General features: G+C 38.4%; 2 protein-coding genes across 5 annotated transcripts in view; one reads left to right on the top strand and one right to left on the bottom strand.

The window, feature by feature from the left end:
- The window catches only part of PRMT9 (protein arginine methyltransferase 9), a 28,706-nt gene extending 11,602 nt beyond the window's left edge, over positions 1–17,104 (top strand). The window contains exons 6-11 of one of the 4 annotated variants that reach the window (XM_061142460.1): positions 1,517–1,632; positions 4,160–4,343; positions 6,846–7,563; positions 13,326–13,479; positions 15,347–15,469; positions 15,759–17,104. In XM_061142460.1, coding sequence (XP_060998443.1) covers positions 1,517–1,632; positions 4,160–4,343; positions 6,846–7,563; positions 13,326–13,479; positions 15,347–15,469; positions 15,759–15,974 — 1,511 coding nt within the window. In that variant the 3' untranslated portion in view covers positions 15,975–17,104. Of the gene's footprint in view, positions 1–1,439; positions 1,633–4,159; positions 4,344–6,845; positions 7,564–8,559; positions 12,487–13,325; positions 13,480–15,346; positions 15,470–15,758 lie in introns of those variants that run through there. The other 3 variants (XM_061142459.1, XM_061142463.1, XM_061142462.1) reach the window with 3 other exon arrangements.
- Positions 17,105–17,492: 388 nt separating this feature from the next.
- Positions 17,493–20,286, bottom strand: part of TMEM184C (transmembrane protein 184C) — a 28,039-nt gene continuing 25,245 nt past the window's right edge. Inside the window, exons 8-10 of the mRNA XM_061142464.1 lie at positions 19,144–19,243; positions 18,460–18,631; positions 17,493–18,236 (exon numbers count right to left, since the gene is read on the bottom strand). Of these exons, the coding sequence (XP_060998447.1) occupies positions 17,971–18,236; positions 18,460–18,631; positions 19,144–19,243 (538 nt within the window). The 3' untranslated portion in view covers positions 17,493–17,970. The remainder of the gene's footprint in view (positions 18,237–18,459; positions 18,632–19,143; positions 19,244–20,286) is intronic.

Raw genomic sequence — 20,286 nt, 5'->3', positions numbered from 1 at the left:
TTCCCAGACTGGGGCAGAACAGACTGAAGATGACTGTGAAATAACTTGGGTCAGAAATTTAAGGAACTGCTGAAGAAAATGATGTGGGTGATTAAAGGTCACAGGAGCATGTTTGGAAGTGTCTCCCACTGGCAGAATCTTGGACATTTTAAGCACCAAGATATATAAAGGCAGTTCCATTGAATAAAGTAAGAATCCATAAATCCCTACTTAAACAAATAGATTAATAAATGGAACTAAGATCATGCAAGCAACATGGTATGACCAAAACAAAATAAAATTGTCCACATCATGAGAAACAAAAATTGAAGAGATTTAAAGGATAGGACAGCTAAATTGAAACCATGATCCTGTATTGGGAGCAGGGGGGAAATTATATAAGACAGTTTTGATTTATTGATTCAGTTACTAAATACAGAATATGAACTATATTCTAATATGAAGATGAAATAATACTGCATTTGATGTGTTGTGACTAAGAAAATATCCTTTTGTTTATAATAAAGATACACTGAAATATATCTATGAAAGGATAAATGGGTATGATGAATGCAATTTTCTCTCAACTGGTTCAGAAGAAAGAGTATATGTGGAGAGAGAGAGAATATGGTACAAATAATGTGGTAGGCTATTAAAAACTTGATGAATGTGGTTAAAGGATGTGAGAGTTCTTTAGACCACACTGGGAGCCTTTCTGTAAATTTGAAATCATTTTCAAAATAAAGAGTTAAGAGCAGAGGAAAATAAGTATAGTGGGTCTGAGCAACATACATACATATGATTACACACAGAAAGAAAAAGGTGGGAGTGAATCTAGAATAGTCATGTTCAGCCTGAATAGGAACTATGAAACTCTTCCAAAGTGGTCTTTTTAATTTTACATTCCTACCAGTAGTATACAAGCCTGTATACTTTTCTTTTTTTTTTTAAGCCTGTATACTTTTCAATACTTGATATGGACTGTTTATTTTCCCCATTCTGTTGGTTGTGTAGCATGGCTTTAATTTCATTTCCCTCACGACTGACTTTTCATATTGGCTATTTGTTCTTTTGTGAAGTGTCTGAGTCTTTTGCCCATTTTTGGATTTCTTTTATTGTGGGCATTAAAAAATATATTTTGGATATTTGTTCTTTGTTGAGTAGATGTATTACAAATGTCTTTTACTCAGTGGCTTGCCTTTAACATTCTTCCTGGATATCTTTTGATGAGGGGAATTCTTAATTTTAATGTACACCTATTATTTGTTTTCATTTATAGTTAGTGATTGTGTATGTCAATGTGTTTAAGAAACCTTTGTCTATGATATTTTATTGCATTTTTGTGCTTATTTTTGCTGGATTCAATATTAGACAGTGTTACTTGATTCTTTAAAAAAAAAAAGAAAAAAAAAAACCAGCTCATCTTTTTCCCTTTCCTCTCTCATTCCCCTTCTCACCAGGGTGGGTGTTAAGGACGTTGCTGGAATCTGTTTGCCAACTAATGTGAAATTTCAGAGCCCAGCTTATTCTTCTGTAGATGGAGAAGAAACAATTGAACCTTATACAACCGAGAAGATGAGTCGAGTTCCTGGAGGATATTTGGCTTTGACAGAGTGCTTTGAAATTATGACAGTAGATTTCAACAATCTTCAGGTAAAAATAAATATTTAGTTACTGGTTTTAAGCATTAAATTTCATGCATTGTTTAAAATAGTTAATACATAGGACAGTCTTAGGAGTATGCATGGGATTCCACTTACTGTGTGTAAGGAAAATGATTATTTGCTTTACTTTTATTTTTTTTTAAGTTTTATAAACTTTAATTTTAAAACTATTTATTTATTAATATATAATATTTTATAATAAATTTTATAATAAATAAAACTTTATTTATTTTTCATTTATTAGTTGGAGGCTAGTTACTTTACTTTTAAATACAGAGGAAAAAAATCCCAAAGGTTTTGGGACTGTGCAACGTACCTGGCGCTTTCACATGTGTTCTGAGGTGGCTCGCTTATTTGTTTATTTTTGGTTGTACTGGGTCTTCGTTGCTGCGCCTGGACTTTTTCTAGTTGTGACGAGTGACGGCTCCTCTGTTGCAGAGCAGGGGCTTCTTATCGCAGTGTCCTCTCTTGTTGCGGAGCACAGGACCTAGGACTTGCAGGCTTCAGCAGTTGCCGCGTGAGAGCTTAGTTGTCCCGCGGCATGTGGGATCTTCCCAGACCAGGGATCAAACCTGTTTCCCCTGCATTGGCAGGTGGATTCTTATCCACTGTAACATCAAGGAAGTCCTGAGGTTGCTCTTAAAACGGCATTGCAATACAGTTATAATTATCCTTGTGCTGTTACGTTAATTCCTCCCCACCCCCCCGATATGAATGCAAGGGCAGGAATTATAACCTAGATCTTCCAGCTTTTCTCTGTCTTTCATTTCAGATTAACAGTTTTCCTTGACATGAAACATAACTCAGATCTCTAGGTTGTCTGGGTGTTAGGGTGACCAGCCGTCTTGGCTTGCGCAGGACTGAGAGGTTCCTGAGAAACAGTCTTGGGCAAACCAGGAAGCTGGTATCATCCTAATGTATCTGTGTGTGTGTGTGAGGGCCTGCACTGAGCAGAGAAAGAGCTCAAGGAGTTTGAGAAAGTTACATCGAGTCCTTCTCTGGTGATCTCTAAGTAAGGCTAAATGTTTAAGTATATTAACCTTAAGTACATTAAGATTTTGAGATGAAACTTGCCAGGGGACAGAAGACTTTGTGAGTGTCATTTTCACCTAAGATCTTTATAATTTAATAAAAGCTTTCCCCTATTAATTGTTAATAGGTTTTTTTGTTTTGTTTTGAGGTGATTTGGAACTAAATTAATACTTTGGCATTGCTGAGGCTGAGCTTTGCCAGCATTTGTTTTCTGATACAGCAGTGTTACAATTTTTTTTGTTCTTTTAAGTCCTCATCCCTGCATGACTACACACCTCCCTTCCTCGGTCCTTACCCCTTCCCCCACCCCTCCTCAGTCTCCAGACACAAACCCAGGTTAACATCTGTGCTTCAAAGTGAGTGAAAGTCACTCAGTCATGTCTGACTCTTTGTGGCCCCATGGACTATACGGTCCATGGAATTCTCTACTGGAGTGGATAGCCGTTCCCTTTTCCAGGGGATCTTCCCAACCCAGGGATCGAACCCAGGTCTTCCGCATTGCAGGCAGATTCTTTATCAGCTGAGCCACAGGGGAAGCCCAAGAATACTGGAGTGGGTAGCCTATCCCTTCTCCGGTGGAACTTCCCAACCCAGGAATTGACTTCTCCCCAACTGGCGTCTCCTGCATTGCAGGTGGATTCTTTACTAAGTGATAATCCATAAATTGTTAAGTTCCAATGATCTGAGTTCTATTATTTACTAGAGTGGCTTACAAAATCAGGGAAGCATGTTACTTATTAGGCTCTTAAGCATTACTTATTACCCTTTTTACTTATTAGGCTTATTAGACAGGGATGTAACTTGGGGACAGTCACATGAGATGCTTAGGGATAGGGGTGAGCGAAGGCAAACAGGGCTTCCATGTCGTCTCCAAGAGCATCCTGCTCCCCGAATCTCCACGTGTTCACCAACATTGTTCCAATATTTTAATGTTTCTTCTCCGCAACAGCCCCCCAAAAAACACCTTATTAAGACCTTAAATTTGAAAGTAATATCTGCCTGTTTAACATTTTCAAGTAATACATTAAAAAGGAAGAAGAAAAAGTATGTATCTTCCTTTTTCAAATCTGGGTCCTTCTTTCCCCAGGTCACCAGCTTGAAATATATCTTTTCAGACTTGCTTTTCTAATCTGCACACACACACACACACACACACACACGAATGCACACACACATTTTTTAGAATAGAATAATCCCTCTTGCTTCACCACTTGCTACCTTCATTCAACAGTATGTCGTGGACTTTTTCTACATCAGTAGTATGTATCTGCCTCATTGTAATGACTCGCGGTATTCCCTACCATATACTGTATATCACATCTTCCCATTTAGTATGCTTAGATGGTTATAGGTGTGCTGTGATTTTGGTCCCCTAAGGGTTCTGGGCGGGGCTGAGAACTTATAGAAATGGGAAGTGATATGATACTGGGGCATGCATGTATTAAATGTCTAAAATTCTCTTATTCCTTTTACCTTTTTATCAGGAATTAAAAAGCCTTGCAACTAACAAACCTGATAAGATTGGTATCCCCGTCACTAAGGAAGGCATACTTGATGCCATTGTGGTTTGGTTTGTACTCCAGCTTGATGACGAGCACAGTTTATCCACAAGTCCTAGTGAGGAAACATGCTGGGAACAGGCCGTCTACCCTGTTCATGATCTTGCAGGTATATCTTGTCTAATTTTTTTGTTGTTTTTCTTAAAAAAAAAAAAAAAATGTTGTCTTAATCCTCTAAGCATTTGAGTCAGTGTCAGAAAATTGAATGTGAAGTTTCCAGTCAAGGGAGACTGGTTAAATCTTTCAAAATTTGCTCTTTCTTTGTTTTTTAAAAGTAGTTTTAAGTGATATGTATGGTTAAGAAGAGAGTCTTAAGTCGACCTGTACACACTGCTACATTTAAACTAGATAACCAACAAGGGTCCACTGTAGTGCACAGGGAACGCTGCCGAACACTCTGTAATAACCTAAATGGGAAAAGAATTTGAAAAAGAATAGATACGTGTTTATGTACAACTGCTATACACCTGGAACTAACACAACATTGTTAATCAACTATACTCCAATATTAAAAAAAAAAAAGGTTAAAACACAAATCTGCTGCATACCATTCAAAAATATGTATCATTAAATCATTTTTTCGGCTCTGATTACTCTTGTTATGAGTAGATGAGAGAAATGCTAGTCCATTTTTTGGGAACACAGTGGAGAAATATTACTTACAGAGCAAAAATTTTTATTGCTCACAGAATCTGATGGCATCTGTGGAGCCCCAGGCCCTAAAAATATGCACACTCATATAAGTACAAAATCTTGCAGTTTAGAGTTCATGAATCCATGAACTTACCTAGGGAAGTCCTATATTAAAGATACTTTTTATTTACTTACTTTGTAAAAATATATATATATATTTTTTATCATGTGGGATCTCTTAGTTGTGGCATTTGGGATCTAGTTCGCTGAACAGAGATCGAACATGGGCCCCCTGCATTGGGAGCATGGAGTCTTAGCCACTGGACTACCAGGGAAAGTCCCAAAGATAACTTTTTATAAAGAAAGTTTTTACTAGTAATTTGGTGTGGTTCAATATAGTTTACAGCAGTTGTATTACAGAGAAAAATTCTACTGTTTTATAACTGGAAGGTAATATTTACTTCTGTATAGTCTGTCCATCAAGGATCTAATTTGGCAAGCCCGTTAAGTCATGGAATCAGTATAGTATTATGGCAGAGTATGGTTCTAGACTCAGTCAGATAAATTTGAAATCAGATCTTTGCTAATACTCCTTTGCTGGTCTTGCTGGTTATTTCTTAGAGCTTTTGTTATGTGATTTATAAAAATGGAAGGGTGCTGGGAATTCCCTGGTGGTCCAGGGGTTAGGACTCCCAGCTTCTGTCGTGGGGGCGCCGGTTTCAATCCCTGGCCAGGGAACTAGGATCCTGTAAGCTGTGTTGCGGTTGTGCTAAGAAAGAAAAAGAAAAGTGAGGGGTGACAATGCTGTCTACTTTGCAGGATTGTTGTAGGAGTTATTAGACATATCGAATGTAAAATGCCTACCATAGTGACTAGCACTGAATAAGTAACATTTTAAAATTTTGTTTGTTTATTCTAACTCTCAGTAACTTATATGGTATTTTTTAAAAAATCCTTAGGGAAAGGATATTTTAAACGTGTAAACACAAGAATAGCAACTTGTATTTTCAACGGGCTCTATGGCTGATAAGAAAATGCAATTATGTTTACACTTTATAAAGTTTTACCACATGTGAAAGCTCATGGACAATATAGTCTTTTTATTATCGTTACTTTTATTTATTTATTTTTGGTTGCACTGGGTTCTCATTGCTGGTTGTGATGAGAGGGGCTCCTCTTTTTCTGCAATGCGCAGGCTTCTTTTTGAGTGGCTGCTTTTGTGATGGAGTGCAGGCTCTAGACGCACGGGCTTCAGTAGTGGTGGACTTTAGAGCCGGCGGCATGTGGAATCTTCCCGGTTCAGGGATCGGACCTGTGTCCCCTGCATGGGAGGGCAGATTCCTAACCACTGTACTACCAGGGAAGTCCACGATGTAGTTTTTATTGTAGGACTTAGTCCTTCCTTACCTTTTCAGATTTCTAAACATTTAAGAATATCTAAACACTTACAGTTAAGAAATATTACTGATAAGGTGCTATTGAATGCTGCCTTGTTTTTTCAGAAATTTCTCTTAGAGAAAAGAATGTCCCTTTAAGCTAAAGTGAGGTTTGGTATTGATTTCTGAATTTCATCTATCTTTGTTATTGCTGGCCTCGTTAACAAAGAAGATTGGGAGTCTCCTATAGTCCTTCCCCCACCCTCTATTATGGGGGTCATTGATGATACATAGTGATTACAGTAAAAGCACTATAATGCTGTTAGTTAGGGTCGAATAATGAGCTGTTGAATCTATTATGCTGTAAGTTAATTGGCTCTTCAGACATCAATTTTTCCTTATGTAAAGCTGAAGGCATTTCCCTAGTTTTTTTTAAAGACAGATTAATTCACTTAATTGTAATTAAGTCCATAAATGTAGTCTTTCCTGTAGTTGTTTAAAACATGGGGGGAGGACGGAGGTGTTTGTGTGATCCTTGGGCTTATAAATACTCATATTCATTGATTACATGTTTTTTTTCCCTTTTTTCCTGTTTTACAAAGACTACTGGATAAAGCCTGGGGACCAGGTGATGATGGAAGTGTCTTGTCAAGATTGTTACTTAAGAATCCAGAGTATCAATGTCTTCCATTCAGAACATGAGATGGAGGGGGGGAAAAGTTTTACCAGGAATAAAGACTTGCTGTCTTTCGGAAATGAGGCTGAACTCTGTAGTGCTCTGGCCAACCTTCAGACCAGTAAGCCAGATGTTGTGGAGCAGACGTGTGTATTGGAATCTACAGAAATTGCTTTGCTTAATAACATCCCATACCATGAAGGCTTTAAAATGGCAATGAAGAAAGTGTTGTCTTCATTGACTCCGGAGAAACTGAGTCAGGCCATGGATACTCAGTGTCAGAATAACGAGATGAGCTGTGAAAGTGGACTGAGTAATGCTGACCGGAGCATCCCTGAGCCTTTGTATGTGTTAGATGTGTCTGAGGGCTTCTCTGTTCTGCCTGTGATTGCTGGCACCCTTGGGCAGGTTAAACCTTACAGTTCTGTGGAGAAAGACCAGCATCGTGTCACTCTGGACCTCATATGTGAAGCCAATCACTTTCCTAAAGACACACTTGAGTTTTGGTTGAGACACGTGGAAGATGAGTCTGCTGTGTTGCAAAGGCCAAAATCAGACAAATTGTGGAGTATAATTATATTGGATGTCATTGAGCCATCTGGACTCATTCAGCAGGAAATAATGGAAAAGGCTGCAATATCCAGGTAAAACACAAAAATACAACCTTTGTATTATTTGAGCTCAGACTTCATGTAAACTCTTTTAGTTCCTTAATAGCATAACTGCACCAATGAGTCATGATCATTGTGTGTTCCTCAAGCTTTGCTTTTCAGGACCTGTGACTTTGTGTCTTTCTTTTTCTGTGCATGTTATTATTGAGTTTTTGTTTTTTTTTTCCCCCTAAAGGAATCCCCCCTGAATTTATAGGTTTTAACTTTTGTGGTATATAAACAGTATAGGAGCACTGGTGAGAATGCATACCAAATTGTGGCAGCAGAAGGCAGATTGTCAGGAAAAAAGCATTTGCTTATATAGTTAACTATATTTTAGGTTTCATGTGCATTTTCTTTTGTTAACCGCACTTTTCATATGAGGTAACCAGTAAAAATCACTACCATTTTGTATTGTTTAAAACAAACTTGTACATACCCTAGATTATGGGGATATAGAGGTCTGACATACATACATAGAAATATATACTCATACTCTCTCTCTCTTAAAATTTTAAACAAGTGTACTTTAGATTGTGGAACAAGGAGCTGAAAGGGTGTGAATCTAGTCTCAAATTTGTCCCTGAATTCCTAAAGTAGTAACATTTTCTGTAAGCCATTTAATACCTGTTGTCTTCAGTTATGAAATGAGGGGTCCTGGACTAGATGCCTTTGAAGGCATTTTAGCTCCCCGAATTTGTCACACAAATAAGGTTTGACTTATTTGGCAGAATCACTGTGGAAAGATGTACTGTTTACCTAACGGTTTATTTTTAGTTTTAATTCTTTTTCTGATTTTTTTTTTATTGTGGTAAAATGAACATAACATGAAATTTTTCATCTTAGCCATCTCTAAGTTCAGTGGTATTATTATAAATATTTTATTAATATTGTGCAGTCATTACTTCCATTCTCATAACTCTTTTCATCTTGTAAAACTGAAACTTTATAGCCATTAAACAGTAATTCTTCATCCCACCCTCCCTGCAGCTGCTTACAACCACCATTCTACTCTGCTCCTGAGTTCGACTACTCTGCATCATATGACTGGAATCATGCAGTTTTGTGTGCGTGTGAGAGACTGTTTATGTCACTTAGCATCATGTTCTCCAGGTTCATCCATGTTGTAGTACATGTAAGAATTTCCTTCCTTGTTAAGGTGGAATAATGTTCCTTTGTATGTATTATGTTGTCACATTTTGCTTATCCACTCATTGATGGACTGATAGTTATTTTAGTGGGAAACAACTTATATGCTGCCTACAGTCCCTTTTTGATGTCTCTCTCAGTAGAGGGAGGGGTCCTACCAGTGGCTTGGGTGGGACGGGGACAGTGTGTTGCAGGATGTGTGGCACCTCTGGTGACGCAACGCTAGTAGCAGGCTTCCCTGGTGGTTCAGTGGCCAGGAACCTGCCTTCCAGTGCCGGAGACATGGGTCTAGTCCCTGGTCGGGGACGATCCCACATGCCGCAGGGCATCTGGGCCCGTGCACCACACCTGCTGAGCCTGTGCTCCGGAGCCCGCGAGCTCGTCCTCGGCAACAAGAGACGCTGCTGCAGTGAGACGCCGCTGCAGTGAGATGCTGCTGCAGTGAGAAGCCTGTTTGCTGCAACTGGAGAGCAGCCCCTGAGCTCTGCAGCTGGAGAGAAGCCTGTGCTGAAGACCCAGCACAGCCAAGAATAAATACATTAATTAAAAAAAAAAAATGCTCATAACCCTTTGACCAGCCTGTTAGCCAGGGTTCCCCTTCTCCCCTCGGGACGCCTCCTGAGTAACGGGAGAGAACCAGTCCTCCGTCCCTTCAGCCTAATAAGCTTGTGCACAGGCTCCTTGCCAGCTCCTCTGGAGGTGGACACGGCTTCCCTTGGTCCTGGGGCCAGTGGTGTGCAGACTCTCACCCAGGCCTTTCATTATCATCTTTAGTTACTGACAGCAGAGAGGCCTCAGGACCAGTCAAAGAGGATGAAGTTCAGGGTTGGGAGGCGAGATTGTTTTTAGGATAAGGATAAAAGGCATCTGTCACATCACTGAATACCAGCCCTCCCAAAGAAAGGTCAAGGAAAAAACAAGCCATTTCACAAACTGTTAAGTTCCTTTGTTGTTACTGTTTTAAAATGTTTATTCTTAATTATTTTTTCAGTCCCAGTAGATTAAAATACAGGAGACAGTTTAAAAGCTTGGTGGACTTTTTTTGTTTTTTAATTTAAACCTGTTTTAAAACACTTTTGTGTTGGATCACAAGGAAACAGTGAAGAGTTTCTTCAGAATTTTTGCCATTTATGGTTAGACTTTTGAGTTGGAACAATTTTTATTTTTTTCCTTGAAGGCACAGATGGTTCAGAAATATTATTGGCTTTGCAGAGGATTCCACTGAGGAGTCTGGCAGCTGCCTTGGTGTGACAACAAAACACTCAGTGTCAGGAAAGCCAAGCAGAGCTTCAGGGAGTTACTGTTTTATCTACACATAAGTAAGACACATTCCCGTTAGTAGTGGTAACACTGGGTCAAGGAGGATTTGTACAGGATTTTAGATTAAAATAGTGTGAACGTGGCCTTTTAAAATAATCTGCATACTTGCTTTCGTGACGTGTTTATCTCTGGCATGGCTTTTAGTACATGATCCAACCTTTCTGACTTTTTAGGTATCCCCTGATGTACTTTTTACTTTGTTTAGCCTGATTTTCTGGTTACTCCCTAAGTGATTTAACTGTATTACCCTCCCTCCTGTTCTGTCTCCTATAGATTTTATGGCTAGAAGGCTGGCTGTTACTAACCTGTGTGCTTTTTGTTTACTGATTTCATAGAACAGTACCCTCTTGTGGCTATATAGGGGTGGAGGGAATTAGTCAAGCATCATGCAGGGCTGTGGCTTAGTATCGCATGTAAGACTTTGTGATCTTAAGAAAAATTAGATCTGGTTTCATTTAAATGGATTACAATTAGCAGATAACTTCAGTTCAGAAAATTTAGTACCTTGAGTTGTCAGGAATAAACTTGATCCATTTGAGGGAAATGGGTAAGTTTTTTCAATTCTTTAGGGAGATATTAAAATTGTATATGATTTGGTAAAGGCATGGATTGGAATTTTTTTAAGAGCTGTGTGATTGTGAGCTGTGTGATTTTGTTGAGGTATGTGATTTTACTAATTGTGTGGAGATTCAGTTTCTACTAGACTTTACCCAAAATGCTAAGAGTTGGTAGGACAGGAATAATGAAAATGAGTAAAGCATTGGGGTCAGTGGGGTCCACTTTTAGGCTAATTTATGTAAGAACTTATCACAACTTAAATGACCATGTACTTCGTGCAGACAGATCTTCCTGACTTCTGATGAAGACTTGTCTCAGTCAGTCTGAGGCCATGACACTCAGGATTCATCTCTTTCTTTGCTGTTTCTTTGCTCATGAAATGACCTGGTTATGATTTGGCTCCCTGTCAGCTAGTCTTTAGGGCAGGCTGTTAATGAGAGCAGCCTGTTTAACTTTTGTCAACTTCTCTGTCAGGTTTTTACTTTGAAAAATGTCAAACTTAAGAAAAATTGCAAGAAAAGGTACAGCACACACAAGACTGTTTTCTCTGCTGAACCATGATGGTTGTTGGCCTCCTGACCTTCCCCCTTCACTTTAACAGCTGAGCACGTGTCTCCTTAGAACAGGGGCTTTCCCCTACATATCGCAGTAAGATGATCACACTCAGGAAGCTTAACAGAGATCAAATACTATTATTTAACAGATAGTCTGTGTTAAAATTTCCCCTGCTTATCCCAGTAATATTCTTCGTTGCTTTTTTTCCTCCCCAGTTGAGTTCTAATCAAGTGGTCTGTATTACATTTAGTTGCCATGTCTTGTGACTGTTATTGATATTCAGGTTTTAGATCATTTTAAATGGTTGAGATAATCAGTTTAGTAAAAACAGAATTAATATTAAAATAATTTGAAACTTAAGAGCCGAAGTGCCAAAGTGGTTTTGAGGAATGTGATGTTTTATAGTTTGTCAAGATTTTAATGATCTTTTCAGGAAAACTGCATAGCATACAATTTTAGAAATGTATAGGAGCTAATTTTTTAGGTATGCACAAATGTATGTATTGGTCAAAAACTCTGTCCTGTATTTTTATAAATAGATCCTTACTGACTAGAAATATTTAATAGTAAAAGCTTACTATGAAAGGTCTATATGATAGTATGAAGTCCAGCTGTCTGTAGTAGCAGCCTGTCTAGAAGTTCAAGTGGAAACCGATTTGGATTGTTCAGTAAGGATGAGGGATTTAACGTTTGATTTCAAATGTGGCAAATGATTAAAGTACCTTAATGTATCTTCCACGCCTCTTTCATTGGATGGCGGCAGTGACCCTGCCCCCCAAGCCCGCCCCACACTGCTCTCACACCTCCCAGAGCTCATGGGTGTGGAGACAAGACTGTATATGTGGGCGTGGGAGCTGCCTTGGCCTGAGCGCCTCATGTTTCAGATGGGAACTTCTCCCATAGGCGTAGCTTCCAAGCTCTAGCAATAGGAACATGTGGTTACAAGTTACCCCACACTCCGGGAAGCCCAGAGGTGGTGTACCTTCCCAATGGACGTTTATAGTGTATAGTTTTCCTAGTTCAGGTGCATGTACCCATTAAGAAACATTTAAAAACTTTTTTTTTTTTAAATCATAAGCAGTGTTGTTGATAACTCAGCTGACATTCCACCTTTATAGAATTTCCAGGGAAACAAAAGTGAATCCAAGATAATTGTAGGAAGAGAAGGTGTTTTGTTAGCCCTTTATTCATACACTTGACTTCAGAGTATTTGGATTTTTAATCACTTTTTTCTTTCAGTGTTTAACTTTTTATTCTGAAATAATTTCAAGCTTACAGAGAAGTTAGAGAATAGTACAAAAAACCACACATGAACCTTACATCCAGGTTCACAGATTGTTACTGTATTGCCACATACGCTTTATTATCTCTCTGAACACTTAAAGTTTCAGATACCATATTCCTGTACCCCTAAATACTTCAGTGTGTATTTTGTAAGAAAAAGGACATTTTATATAATCATCACACACTTATCAAAAGGAGGAAATCTATATGGACATAGTACTGATATCTAAGGGAAACAAAGTCTTACTTGGATATTTCACCACTTGTGGCAGTAATGCCCTTCATAGGTCCAGAATTCAATCCAGGGTCACACACTGCATTTAGTTTTAGTCTCCTTTATTCTGCAACAGTTCCTCAGCCTTTTGTGACATTCACAGTTTCGAAAAGTGGAGGCCTTTTATTTTGTAGAATGTTCCTCATGTTTCTTACTAGAGTCAGAGTATTCATTTGAGAGAGGAATACCACAGAAGTTTGGTCACATTAGGAGGCATATATGTTGCTTTATCCTAGATCTGTGGATCTGAATTTAGATGAGTTGGTTTAAGTTGTATCCATGAGGTTTTTCCACTCAACTTGCTCTTTTCCCTTTGTGATAAGTCATTTATGGGGGTGAAACTTTGAGACTCTTAAATATCCTTGTCCTAATTAAACTTTCAGCCTCTAGTTTTAATAGCCACTGATGACTCTTCCCGAACCTGAAAACTTGCACTCATCCAGCTCACTGGTTACTTTTCAGGGGGTCTACCAGTCTGCCATGGTGAACTACCAGCCAGCTACCAGTCTAAAGACCATTACACTGTATACTGTCTTAGATCCCCAGTGATTTGGTTACTGATGTTTATAAAATGTAGGGAATCGAGATGCTTTTTAAAGCACTTGTCCTCCTCCAGGTGTTTGCTCCAGTCTGGAGGCAGGATCTTTCCCCAGCACGTGCTGATGTTTGGGTTGCTCGTGGAGTCACAGACGCTGATGGAGGAGAGTGCTGTCCGGGGGGCGGAGCGAACTCTTGGCTTCACTATAGCGCCCTTCATTAACCAGTTTCAGGTAAGTGTTTAGGAAAGAAGTTCAGCCGGGTGGCCGTCACCCACAGTCTACCCTCTCTCTCTGTAGGTTTGTAGTCACTGTGTTTAACTGGATTGCTCTGGTACTCAGTTTTCTAGAGCCAAGGAACTTACTAGTGGTAAAAATCAAACCTTACAGTTAGTATAGCCAAGAATTCTGTTCCTGACAGAAGTCTATAACTCTTGTTCTGAACAGCTGTTGTAAATGAAAAATAGGGTACCAGGTTTAGTCTTATGAAAAATTATGATCCTTGTCTAAAACAGCAGCCACCAGGAGACCTCTGTTCTCAACATGAGCTCTTAATCACACTTGAGACTTGAGGCTGGCAGGGGAAGGCGGGAGCAGCTCATGTCTGGGCATTCAGACTGCAGGGAGCAAGAGTGAGTGTAGGAGCTCAAGGAAAAGGGGTTACTTACTGTTTGGAAAACAAGAATATAGTGCTGGCAAAAGTACCAGCAGCAAAGTAAAATTCGTCAGTTGTAATTGTGGAATAGATGGAATGTCTAGGGAAGAGGTTTGGGCTGGGAAAGAGGTGGAATCTGCTGAGTAAGCCAGAACAGCATTTTGGGAAGTGGGGTGTTGAGTACTAAATTAAAGGAGTGATATCTAAAGCCTATAGGTGGTAGTAAGCTCTTGAATATGCATTGTTAGATCTTCCATGAACAGTATTTGCTCAACAAATATAAATTTTTTAGAGGAAATGATTTTTTCAGAGCAGGCTAAAGTTTTGGAGTTTATTTAATCTCTGTTTTTTGGAGAGTTTAATAAAGAAAATGTACTTACCAGAAGACCTAAGTTTGTAGTCCAAAAATACCACCTTCTACTGTCTTTCTAGCTTCTCTTTGATCCTGACATCAACAGTTCTTTGATTCCATCAGAATCTACAATATTTTAATCCTGCCATCTTTTCACCCTGCCTCCCACCTCATATCCTCCTTTCTTTAACAGCTTATATTCCACGGTCGATACAGTTTCATGCTGCCATTTTTCTGCTGGCCTGGGGGCAGTCCCACCTCGGTTAAACCCAACTTTCTGCCTTCTCTACACTGGTACCCCTGCAGCTGAACATGTTGACGGTGGCCTTACTTCAACGTATGACCAGTCATCCCAAGAGGCTCCATAAGCTCGCTGGGCGATTCTACGTTTCCTAGTCCGCTCGCTCATTTCCTGAGCTGTTGTCTCGTCCCCTCCTCCGTGGTGTGCTCGGTCACTCAGGCTTTTCCCACTCTTTGCGACCCCAGGGACTATAGCCCATCAGACTCCTCTGTCCATGGGACTTTCCCGGCAAGAGTTCTGGTGTGGGTTGCCATTCCCTCCTCTAGGGGATCTTGACTCGGGGATAGAACCCAGGTCTCCTGCATTATGGGCAGATTCTTTACTGTCTGAGCTACTAAGGAAGTGATTTTTTTTTTTTTTTAATCATAATTTGCAAAGTTGAGAACCACTGTCTTCCAGATAATAAACAGTTTTCAAAATGAAATCTATTAATTGTTCAGTGGAATTTGGCATATTTTCTTAAATAGTATAATAATTAATGCTGTGCTATTTGCTTATTAATTCATCTTCACACATAAGCACATCCTTGTTTAACAGTTTTGGGAGCTGTTTAATCTGCTTTTATCTGAGCAGTTGAAATCATAGAAAGTTATTTAACAAACCTAAAACTTGGTTTGTTCATTCTTCCTATAAAACTGGAGTCGTGGAAGTCTTTTTTTGCTTTAAGGTTGATGTGGCAATTAAATGAGGTAGTTGATATAAAAAGCACCATATCACTGAGCTAAGTACAAAGCAAGAAACTTGGGTCACAAAAAGGACTGAATTAAAAGCAAAACTTTTATACTTTCTTTAGGTACCTATTCGTGTATTTTTGGACCTATCCTCATTGCCTTGTATACCTTTAAGCAAACCAGTGGAGCTCTTAAGATTAGACTTAATGACGCCATATTTGAACACCTCTAACAGAGAAGTAAAGGTAAAATGATCATTCTTGTCATATTCAGAACTATCTTAGATTATGTAATACTTTACATACTTAAAATAGCTTTAGCCACTTTCTTTGAATTTAAATGTTACTTTCTAAACAGTATCCAGACCTGAGTTTGGGTAAATATCAGTGACTAGAATAGGTTGGTAATTAATTTGAACTGGGTTATTAAATGTATTTCTTTATAAAATTTGGATCTAAAACTGACTAAAAAGACAAAGACTTATCCAAGTCTACTCCATCTGATGGGATTCTTGTGATCTCTTAATGTTCATAGGTACGCATTTGTAAATCTGGACAAGTGACTGCCATTCCATTTTGGTATCACATGTACCTTGATGATGAGATTATGTTAGATACTTCGAGTGAAGCCTCTCACTGGAAACAGGCTGCAGTTGTTTTAGACAATCCCATCCAAGTGGAAATGGGAGACGAACTTGTTCTCAATATCCAGCACCACAAAAGCAACGTCAGCATCACCATAAAGCAATGAAGAGCAGTTTTCTAATGAAAAAATGTGGAAGTAGAGCAGCGGGTTTCCAGTTCTTCTAGTCTGAATTAGTAGTGGGATTGTAATCATAAAATGGAGGTGTATTTAAGTCCTTGAAATGGTCAAATATTTTTTAAAAATTGACATTAATAAAGTGTATTTAAAAGGCCCTAACTAAAGAGTAGCGTTATTACAAAAATCTTGCTGCAGACTTCCTTTCTGGCAAAGGCTGTCATTAATTTTTCAAATTAGGAACTTTTTATTGCTTGGTTTTAATTATAATTAAATTTTGCCAAACTTGTTAGTCTGTACTCTAAAGCTGTAAAGATAAGGAATTTTGAGTCTCCTATTCATTTTTGAGACATTCTGGCTATTTTCCTTAAATCTGAACTTTTGGTGAGGGTACCTCAAAAAGTTGGTTTCCACTGAAGATTGAGGATGTTTATGTCTACCTGTAAATTCTAAGCTTGCTTCTTGTAAATGTTCAAATACTTCTGAACCACCTTCTCAGTTTTGTGTTTTGGGAATGCAAATCTGAGTAAGACTTTTAAGCTACAGACTAAATGTAATTTAAGAGTAAAAGGACAAAAAAAATCTTAGGAAGCAGCATTTTTCCTGGTCTACCTTAAGCAAAGAAAAATTTTAAAGCTGATGAATTCAGAAAGAGTTAAACCTAAACCAGTATTTTTCAAAGTTCTGATGTGAAAACACAGTAAGAAAAAAAAAAATTAGTCCAGATTTCACAGACCTGAAATAGATTAATAAAGATTATCATACATTGTATATACTGTGTGCTCCGTAGGTAAGCCACGCAGAAAATAAGATGTACCTTCTCTCCACACTGTCTGTTCTCCTTGCCTTTAGTAGTATACTGCCCAACTTTACTTTCAGTAGAAATGTTTCATTTATAATAGACAATAAAAACTTTGTACCTAATTATTGTGTACCTGTGTGTGTGTGTGTGTGCACTTAAATATATAAAGCACAGATTTTGAGAAATAAATACTTACCCTTGCTATTTGCAACATACTACCTGGCACTTTCTATATTTATTTTCAGTGTAAAATGTTAGGCGCAATGGGTTGAGATTAAGAATTAGAGGAACTCTATCTAACCTAAGTAGTAAATTTCTCCCAGAGAGTATCTGCAAGTCTTGTGACTGGGGTCTGATAAACAGGACTACTCAGCCCAGATTTATGTTTGCTGACACCTTTAGTAGCCCTAAAGAAGAGCAGACTCTATCACAAGTTTCTTATTCTTCCACTCTTTCGTCCAGTTCATTCTTTTCATCTCCAGGTCCTAGATAACCTATTAGTCTGTTCACCTTGGTGCAGATAATGATTTTTTAGACAGTAGTTGTTTTAAGATTAATAGATTAGGTCCTAGACGCTTCTCCTAGTAGGAATGTAAGACACAGGCATCTCTCACTGTTAGGTATATGATTTTCAACCCTTTAATTTGGGGGGCTTAAGTTTTTCTGCTGTGCCTCTAATCACAAGAGATATAAAAGGTTGCAGAAAATAAATGATAAATTCTCATTTATTGAAAGACATTCATTTGAGAAATAGAGAAATAATTGTTAGGTAAGCATATATGGCACATGATTATGATTGAGGTCCACTAATTCGCAGTTCTGAATTATACTTTCTGCTAGTTCCAGAGCATTATATTCATGCAGCAGTGGTAGGAAGCACTGATTTTTTAAAATGTCCTCCTCTTGATAGAGTACTGTAATGTCAGGAATGGTTAGTAGTCATTGTCTATCATTTGAGTATGTGATACTCTGTAGTGTTAAGAAGTCAAGTCTAAGTCTAGAATATTTAGACTGATTACTTGTGATATACAAAACCTAGTTGTATAGATCAGGTGGCTGTACCTGGTTTTTGCCGTTGTGTTGAAATCCTGCATTAATGGCTTGTCCTAAGCACAGAGTCCTGAGCAGCGGGACACCAGGTGATGAAGTAACACGGTGGTAGCGCAGTCTGCTCCTGCACATTGCTCAGGAGGCCGCGGGCTTCTCTGACGGCTCTTTCCTCTCCCCTGCAGTATCGTTGCCTATGTCATCAGATACATTAGCTGTAGTCGGTGTAGTCTGGGGGGTCACAGTGTGTCCAAACCCTTGATAGTGACCCATGGGTGAGGGTGGCACTGAAGAGGCAACGGATATTGCATCTTGTGATGATGATGATAACAAGCTTGTATGTTCATTTTGATCTTGATCCTCAGGAAAAAACTTTTTCCTAGGATGTCCCATGACAGTCCTTCCTTTAAAGTAAAATAAAATTTTCTGAGTTAGCCAAAAGTTAGGTTATTTTTAAATCCACTATAATGTTGCCATGCTAAATGTTAAGCTCCTTTCCCCCCCTCCCAATTTGGAGAGCCTTATTGTGGTACTGTTTTACACAAAGTCTTTTCAAAAACCTCTTCTACAGACTGGGCAGGAGAACCACAATAGCCTATTAGAATGAATAAAATGGCTGGTACTTACCAACATGCCTTACTTGTTCAGAAATATCATCCCTAATATCTGAAACGTCCCACATAGCAAGAAAGGAATCAAAGCATGAGCCCTCTTCCGCTTCTTGGACATATGGTTTATATGAGAAAGTGTAGTGATGAGCGATAGCAGCAAGGAACATCTCAATACAGATAATAAAGTCCTACAACAACAACATCAACATCATCATCAGCCACATTGGATTTTAAATCTAGTTTTGCAGGCAAAAAGCACTGTGTCTCTTTTCAAAAATACTTGAGTATCAACAGCTGTTTTTTCCCTCACAAGACTGTACTCATATTTTCATTTTCCAAAATAATGATTTTTGACCTCTTCACAAAAACACAAAATGCCAGAAGTTTAACTCAATTTTGTACTACTTCAATCAAGTATTTCTTGGCCAAGTACAATGTATTCTCTTCCACTAGCCGAGGACTCAGAGAAATGCAGAACAGACAAATTGAGTAGGAATAACGAAATCTAGGTTCTGTTACTAATTTGTAGAAGAACCAGGAAGTATGGCCAATTTTTGTGGGGTTCCCCATTCCCTCACGTGTAGAGTGAGGGTAACAGTAGCCCCAGAGCCTGCACATGTGTCTGCTGTCAGCTTCAGGAGATAATATGTAACAATGCTTAACAAACAGTGAAGTGCTGCTGGGAGTCAGCACTGCTTACCTGGAGTCCTGTGGCCACCGCTTCTACCGTCTGCCATTCCCATGTATGCTTTTCAGAAATAACGCCAACTTTTACCAACAAAGCAATAACTACTGCTTGCCTATATGTTAGGAAAAGGTAAACGCCAAATCTATATCAAGCACAAAACCAGCAGTTGTTTAAAAAATATGCCATTTAAAAAGTCAAACCCCAGCACAACCTGTGGACCATGACCACCCTGCCTTTACAGCGTATTCCCGAAGACACTGTATAACTGTATTAGACACGTTTGCTTTACACACTGACTTGTCTAGTACAGTTTCGTCATATGAATTTTGATCATATATTCTTAGAACTTCGGTACTTGGTTTACAGTCTTTTTTGTTTTGAAAGTGTGCATGTCATTACATTTTAAGTTGGTCCTATACACAGACCATGCCTAACACCTTATTCGACAGGAATTTAAAATGAAATAAAAGGACAGATACTTAAATGTTAATTTATGCACATATTAACTGGTTATTTAGATTATTTTAAAGAACATTTTGGAACCAGTCTTATTTTTCTTTTTGTTTTGGAACCAGTCTTGTTAAACAGCTAAAATGAGATAAGGTTTCATATATCTATATGCAAGAATATTCACTTCTGTATTACCTGTAATGGTAAAAAAATAAATAAACAAATAAATTAGGAACAACCCAAATGTCAATAAGAAGCTGATTAAAAAGTTGTATCCATATATTAGAATACTGTGTGTGGCAAAAGCAAAAAACCCAATAACAACAAAATTATATTCTCACTGTATTTACAAAGAACTATAACTACAGTATACTAAATACATTATACAGTATACATTGAGTTCTACAGGTTTTTATAGTATGACGTTCTTTCTGTGGTTTTATAAACGATGTGGGCCACAATGTCATTCATTTTGGGTGGTGTAATTGCAAAGACTTTTCTTTCCCCCCTCTTTGTATTATTTGTATATTGTTATACTTAGTATATTTGTTTCCAGGACCCTATCACCCAACCCCCTTTACTAAACTGGGACCATGTATAGTTTTGTCATCTGTTTTAAAATTTTTACTAATGAACATTTTCTCACATTATTAAGTACTCTGTATCATGTGTATCTTTCACACTGTACTATATGAAAAAAACATG

Source organism: Dama dama, chromosome 5 (genome assembly GCF_033118175.1).
Source record: "Dama dama isolate Ldn47 chromosome 5, ASM3311817v1, whole genome shotgun sequence".
Lineage (NCBI taxonomy): Eukaryota > Metazoa > Chordata > Mammalia > Artiodactyla > Cervidae > Dama > Dama dama.
This window is presented reverse-complemented; position numbering and strand designations above follow the sequence as displayed.